We start from the raw sequence: 6,934 nt of genomic DNA, 5'->3' as shown, positions 1-6,934 counted from the left end.
TATACTATATTATTTTACATTTGGCTGGTAGTGGTTGTGGTTGAATTAAGAAATATTTAATTTTTATTTTTATTTTTTGGAGAATTACCCAATAGGCTAGGTTGGATCAAATAACTACTAGAAAGACTCTTTCATCTCAAGGATTTTTAGAAGACAATTTTACCCTTAATATGTTTTCTATATTATTTATAAATAAATTTGATACTGTCAATGAAGTAATCAATAGTACATTTCTCATGCCCGAAAAAATTGCTATTCACTTTTGAACAATCAAGTGATTGTTTAAAAATTTGCTATTTTTTTTTTAAAAAAAATTGAGATTTTTTAAAGAACCTTATAAAAAAAAAATTTCAATATCTCATAAATAAAAATCATATCCTAAGGTTATTATATTGTTTTATATATGGAACATACAATTAAAAACTTTGTTACCATAATTGAATGAATAATTATTTTTTTACGAGCACTCATCAACTGAATAATATATAAATATTCAATCGACTAACACACAACTATTAAATGGAATAACTCATAATTATTCATTAGGTAATATAGCACGTGAAAAAATTAAACAAAAATAAATTAAATTATATTGTAATGATAGTGTATTTGTATTGTAAGTATAATTCATTTATGTCGTACCTATATTTCATTATAAAAGTAATAATTCTAAAAATGCTTATTCATACCCTATTGCTATTAATACATCGTATCAATATATTAACAACATTCATCCAATGCATTGAAATTATCTAATAATTTTTGTGTGTGTGTATATAGATATAGATATATATATATATATATATATATATATATATATATATATATATATATATAAACTATGAGTCTCGTGAATTCAAATTAGTATTTTATTTGGTTTCAAAAATTATTTATAATATAAGTATGTTGTGATATATGGTACGATCATACAAAATTATCATTTTTATAAAAAAATTTCAAAATTTTTCTAATTAGGTTTTATTGTAATGTATTGTAATGTAAGTATATTTATATTGTAATTATAACATATTTTTGTAGTACCTGTATTTTATAATAAAAGTAATAATCTTGAAGATAACTTTTTATACTTCATTAATATTCAACGTATCAAATGTATTAATATCATCCACTTGATGCATTGAGAATATATATATATATATATATATATGAAAATTAAGAAAAAAAACACTATGCAAAGGAAACAAAATCATATATATTTTTAAAAATTATTTTATTATAAAAAATAAAAAATGATTAAACATTCTCCATCATTTTCTTATTCTTTTTAGATAATCTGAATGAACATTTAAACATTTTATCTTCCTTGAATTTAATACAAAAACATAATTTATCAATTTAAAATTAAATATATATATATATATATATATATATATATATATATATATATATATATATATATATATATATATATTATCATCATTTTTATTATATAATTATAAAACTTATTTTTTTCTTAATAAAATTAAAAATTAGAATAAAAAAAAATGCAAAAAAAAATGACATTTTGAAAATATGTTTTAGAAGTATTTTTGTTTTAAATAGTAAATTTAAATAAAAAATTATACTATCATTATATATAATAATTGTAAGGGTCAAACCCAAAATTTTGATTTAAAATTTAAACGCCAATAATTACAATAAATGTGAGGCCCACGTACGATAAATGTCTTGACAAATAAAGAGAAGTGCTGTAAATGCTTTGAATTATAAAAGTTTTAGTTGAAGGACAGTTTTGACATTTAAACCTATTATTATCCTCCCCAATAATTATCAGAGACTACCCTTTCCTGTAATTATTCCAACTCAGCCCACCCTATTGGATAATTCTCCCTTTATTTTGTCACTTTTCTTTTCCCAATAGTCAATGATAGCCAACTTATTCAAATGTTAAAAGAAAAAAAAAAATGATGAAAAGGGTATCAATGCTTTTTCATTAATGCATTTTTATCTCTTACAACCAATCCTGTCACAATTAATCATGTCATTTTTATCTATTAAATGAAACAAAAATACAGCTCTAAGGTAGATGGATTTCATTAATGCATAAGGAAGAAGAATATCCCAGGGCTATCTTTCTTGGAAGACAGCATGTTATTGCCACCAAATTTCCATGGCCCAAGTATATTGGAGGATAGATTTTCAACGGTCAAATTTTAAAAAATATTGTATTTTTCTTTTCCAAAATCCCCTCCATTTCGTGTATAAATGTCTCTACATCAAGCTAAACTCCTCACCCATTCTTCCAATTCTATGGTCATGACCCAACTCATGGCTTCCTTATTCATCCTTGTTCTAGCTCTTCTCTATAATTCACATGTTTGGGGTTCCCCTTTGGTTGGAGGAGAGACACAAGAAAGAAACGAAGCAGTGGCTCTTCTAAGGTGGAAAGCCAGCCTTGATAACGAAAGCCAAACCTTCCTGTCTTCTTGGTTTGGAAGCAGCCCTTGCAACAATTGGGTTGGGATTGCTTGTTGGAAGCCGAAGGCCGGAAGCGTCACGCACTTAAACCTTAGCGGTTTTGGTTTGAGAGGTACACTCCAAAATCTCAGTTTCTCATCATTCTCCAACCTCCTTAGTTTCAATCTTTATAACAACTCATTCTATGGAACCATTCCCACCCACGTTAGTAAACTTTCCAAACTCACCTACCTTGGTTTGTCCTTCAATCATCTGGTAGGTTCAATTCCTGCTTCCATAGGAAACTTGGGAAACTTGGCTGCTTTGTACCTTCACCATAACCAACTCTCTGGTTCTATTCCTTCAGAAATTGGACTCTTAAAATCCCTTATCATTGTTGATCTTTCATATAATAATCTCAATGGTACAATCCCTCATTCCATAGGAAACTTGAGCAACTTGACCACCCTATCCCTTACTGGTAACAAACTTTTCGGGTCCATCCCTTGGGAAATTGGACAGCTAAGATCTCTTACCTGTCTAAGTTTGACGAATAATAGTTTCACGGGTCCAATCCCTTCTTCCCTGGGAAAATTGGTCAATTTAACCGTTTTGTGCTTCCTTAATAACAAACTTTCTGGCCCCATTCCTTCAAAAATGAATAATCTTATTCATTTGAAAGTTTTGCAATTGGGTGAGAATAAATTCAGTGGCCATTTGCCGCAACAAATATGCCTCGGTGGAGCTCTTGAAAATTTTACAGCTCATAACAATAATTTCACTGGCCCTATCCCAAAGAGCTTGAGAAACTGCTCCACACTTTTCAGAGTTAGGCTTGAAAGCAACCAACTTACTGGAAATATATCAGAGGATCTTGGTATATATCCAAACTTAAATTATATTGATTTAAGTTACAACAATTTGTATGGTGAGCTTTCTTATAAATGGGGACTATGCAAAAACTTGACATTCTTGAAAATCTCCAACAATAATATTTCTGGTACAATTCCTCCTGAGCTTGGGAATGCAGCTCGATTACATGTACTTGACTTATCTTCAAATGGTCTACACGGGGACATTTCAAAGAAATTGGGTAGCTTGACATTATTGTTTGATTTGGCTCTGAGTAACAACAAACTTTCAGGCAACCTTCCTTTGGAAATGGGAATGCTATCTGATCTTCAACATCTTAACTTGGCATCAAACAACTTAAGTGGCTCAATTCCTAAACAACTGGGAGAGTGTTGGAAATTATTGCACTTGAATTTGAGCAAGAATAATTTTGAAGAAAGCATTCCATCTGAGATCGGCAATATGATCTCTCTTGGAAGTCTCGATCTTAGTGAAAATATGCTTACAGGAGAAATACCACAGCAGCTTGGCAAATTGCAGAACCTAGAAATATTGAACCTCTCTCATAATGGACTCTCTGGTTCTATACCATCCACATTCAAGGATATGCTGGGCCTTAGTTCTGTTGATATATCTTACAACCAATTAGAGGGTCCTCTTCCCAACATCAAAGCCTTTCGAGAGGCTTCGTTTGAGGCACTTAGAAACAATAGTGGTTTGTGTGGAACTGCTGCTGTTCTGATGGCCTGTATCTCCTCTATAGAGAACAAAGCTAGTGAGAAGGACCATAAAATTGTGATTTTGATCATAATCCTTATCTCGAGCATTCTATTTCTTCTCTTCGTTTTCGTGGGACTTTATTTTCTTCTTTGTCGAAGGGTGAGGTTCAGAAAACACAAGTCAAGAGAGACTTCTTGTGAAGATCTATTTGCAATATGGGGCCATGATGGAGAGATGTTGTATGAAGACATCATCAAGGTAACTTCGGAGTTCAATTCGAAATATTGCATTGGTGGGGGAGGATATGGAACAGTTTATAAGGCCGAGCTACCAACTGGTAGAGTTGTTGCTGTGAAAAAGTTTCATCCACAACAAGATGGGGGGATGGCTGATTTGAAAGCTTTTACTGCTGAGATTCGTGCTTTAACAGAAATGAGACATCGCAACATTGTGAAACTCTACGGGTTTTGTTCACATGCAGAACACACATTTTTAATTTATGAGTTCATGGAAAAGGGAAGCCTAAGACACATTCTAAGCAATGAGGAAGAAGCATTGGAATTGGACTGGAGCATGAGGCTGAATATTGTGAAAGGTGTCGCGGAGGCATTATCTTACATGCATCACGATTGCTCACCCCCTATAATTCATAGGGATATTTCCAGTAGCAATGTTTTACTGGATTCTGAATACGAAGGTCATGTATCGGACTTTGGCACAGCAAGGCTTTTAAAGCCTGACTGCTCCAATTGGACCTCATTTGCAGGCACCTTTGGGTACACTGCTCCAGGTGAGTTTTCTTTGCACCTTTCTTCTTTCATAGTTGCACCAGCACAGATGATCCAAAGCTGATTACTATTTTATACATTTGAGTTGGCAGCATATTATAGATTTAGTTTTTCATTAAAACATTATAGACTGGAAAATCTGCTTCGAATTTGATGAAACTAGCTACCGTCCCTTCTTCCCCTGACCTGCAACTTTGAGGTCAAGACATGGCAATTTAATATCCTTTTGGTTTCCATTTTTGTTTGTTAATTTTTTTGAGGGCAAATCTTAGCTATTAAATTCTAGGTTCCTTAAAGTTCCAAAGTAAAGAGTAGTAGTTTAAGTAAGCATGAGAGGTAACGTATGACTACATGCAAATTAATCATTATTAAGAAATTAATATTACATCATGATCACATCTTTTTTGCAGAGCTTGCTTACACATTAGAAGTGAATGATAAAACCGATGTTTTTAGCTTTGGAGTGGTAACATTGGAAGTGCTTATGGGAAGACATCCTGGTGATCTCATCTCATACCTATCATCCTTGTCGTTATCATCCTCATCACCATCTTCTTCAACGTCTTATTTTTCACTGTTGAAAGATGTGTTAGACCCTCGCCTTTCACCTCCCACAGATCAAGTCGTTGAAGATATTGTCTTTGCTATGAAGCTAGCATTTGCATGCTTGCATGCTAATCCCAAATCTCGGCCAACCATGCGACAAGTTTCTCAAGCACTATCCAGTAAGCAGAAGCCTCATCAGCAGCAGCAGCAGCAGGTTTCTAGCTCAGCATCTCAACCCAGTAGCTCAACCTCAGCATCTCAACTTCCAGCTGAACCTCCCATCCTCCTAACAGATTCTAGTTATGCTAACTAGTTACTAGATTTAGAAAGTAACTCTCCTCTGTATGTTTGAATAAATAACTCTCCTCTGTATTCTATAAACAGAACACCCTTTATATTCTGAAATATCATAGCAAAGAGGAAGATGTTCTCTGTAATTCTTTCACTAAAATAGTTAAGTGAAAGAATTCTAATACCATATGAAAGGGAATATGTGAACCCACATTTTCCTCGTATGTCTCCACTCCATGACGAGACTCACTTTTATAGGTGAAAAACTGTATTTTATAGAAAACTAGAGTCGCCACTTATTTTTATATTTTTTAAAGGAAAAATAAAATAAGAAACTAAAACCTTAAGAAAATGATTTCTTAAACTTATGAAAAAACATATCTTTGAAAAACTCGAATCTAGGTTCGGGGATCAGATTAGCTATTGGGAAAGTATTTTAAAAATGTAGCACCCCTCTAAGCCCTAAAAATAAGTCTAACTAAGTTGAGGGAAACATATGATTAATCAATAAATCAGGAATACCAAAGAAAGTAAAAGTGATCAAGTCTAAGGGCAAACAACATGCTATTCATAACTAAACAATTGTACCAAAAGAAACATTTATATAAGAAAAGGGGATTCGCGTACTTGAGTTGTGTCCCAAAGCATTTTCATGAAAACATCGAAGTTAGCTCTGAAAATAAAACACACAACTTGCATTTTACTCTAGTATCTTAATCAAACAAGGTGAGTCACACAAACAATAAAAAAGATATGCTAAACATGTTGACAATCACATACGAAGCAATACATAATGATCATAAATAAAGCAATATATCATTTATGGAATTAAGATGCAAAGTTAAAGAAGTGTACTTGAAAAACATAATGCTTCCACAAGACATGGGGGTTCGGATCAAAATTATAGTAATAAATAGTAAAGGAAAAAAATCCTAGCATGCTTGGTATTTAAATAGCATAACAAAAATGACCAGAATATATAGAAACATCAATTATTACACAAGTCAAATATACGACTCCTACATAGACTAGTTTTTAATCAATAAACCAACAATGAATAATTATAAACACATAAAATAGCATATTCAAAAGGACCCAAACATAAAGAACCTAGAACACAAGCTTACACTAAATTCATAAAACTAAAACATAGAATTTTGAAAGTATAAATTAACAAAACAAATTAATGGAAACTAAACCTAAATAACTTAAGAATATATATAACAATCTCTAAATTATATCAAAAGACAATAAACTATAAACATATGGGATAACATAATCAAAGGAACCTAAACCTAAAAAGAAAAAAATATATATAT

At 31.8% G+C, this 6,934-nt stretch overlaps 1 protein-coding gene across 2 annotated transcripts; it reads left to right on the top strand.

Annotated features, from left to right (window-relative positions):
* The first annotated feature begins 2,274 nt into the window (after positions 1 to 2,274).
* On the top strand, positions 2,275 to 5,816 carry LOC117924898 (MDIS1-interacting receptor like kinase 2-like). 2 transcript variants are annotated; one of them, XM_034843628.1, is made up of 3 exons: positions 2,275 to 2,551; positions 3,563 to 4,780; positions 5,189 to 5,816. In XM_034843628.1, the coding sequence occupies exons 1-3, from the start codon at positions 2,278 to 2,280 to the stop codon at positions 5,635 to 5,637; spliced, it is 1,941 nt and encodes a 646-aa protein (XP_034699519.1). In that variant the 5' UTR covers positions 2,275 to 2,277; the 3' UTR covers positions 5,638 to 5,816. The 2 variants fall into 2 exon arrangements, with proteins under 2 accessions (XP_034699519.1, XP_034699518.1); XM_034843627.1 differs by having other exon boundaries at positions 2,275 to 4,780.
* Positions 5,817 to 6,934: the final 1,118 nt, after the last annotated feature.

This window comes from Vitis riparia, chromosome 11 (genome assembly GCF_004353265.1).
Source record: "Vitis riparia cultivar Riparia Gloire de Montpellier isolate 1030 chromosome 11, EGFV_Vit.rip_1.0, whole genome shotgun sequence".
Lineage (NCBI taxonomy): Eukaryota > Viridiplantae > Streptophyta > Magnoliopsida > Vitales > Vitaceae > Vitis > Vitis riparia.
The sequence above is the reverse complement of the archived record's forward strand: the minus strand, read 5'-3'. Positions and strand labels throughout refer to the sequence as shown.

Coding starts and splice junctions, on each gene's coding strand:
- LOC117924898 (XM_034843627.1), top strand. CDS start 2,278: ATGACCCAACTCATGGCTTCCTTATTCATCCTTGTTCTAGCTCTTCTC. Junction 4,781..5,188: donor CTTTGGGTACACTGCTCCAG/GTGAGTTTTCTT, acceptor TCTTTTTTGCAG/AGCTTGCTTACACATTAGAA.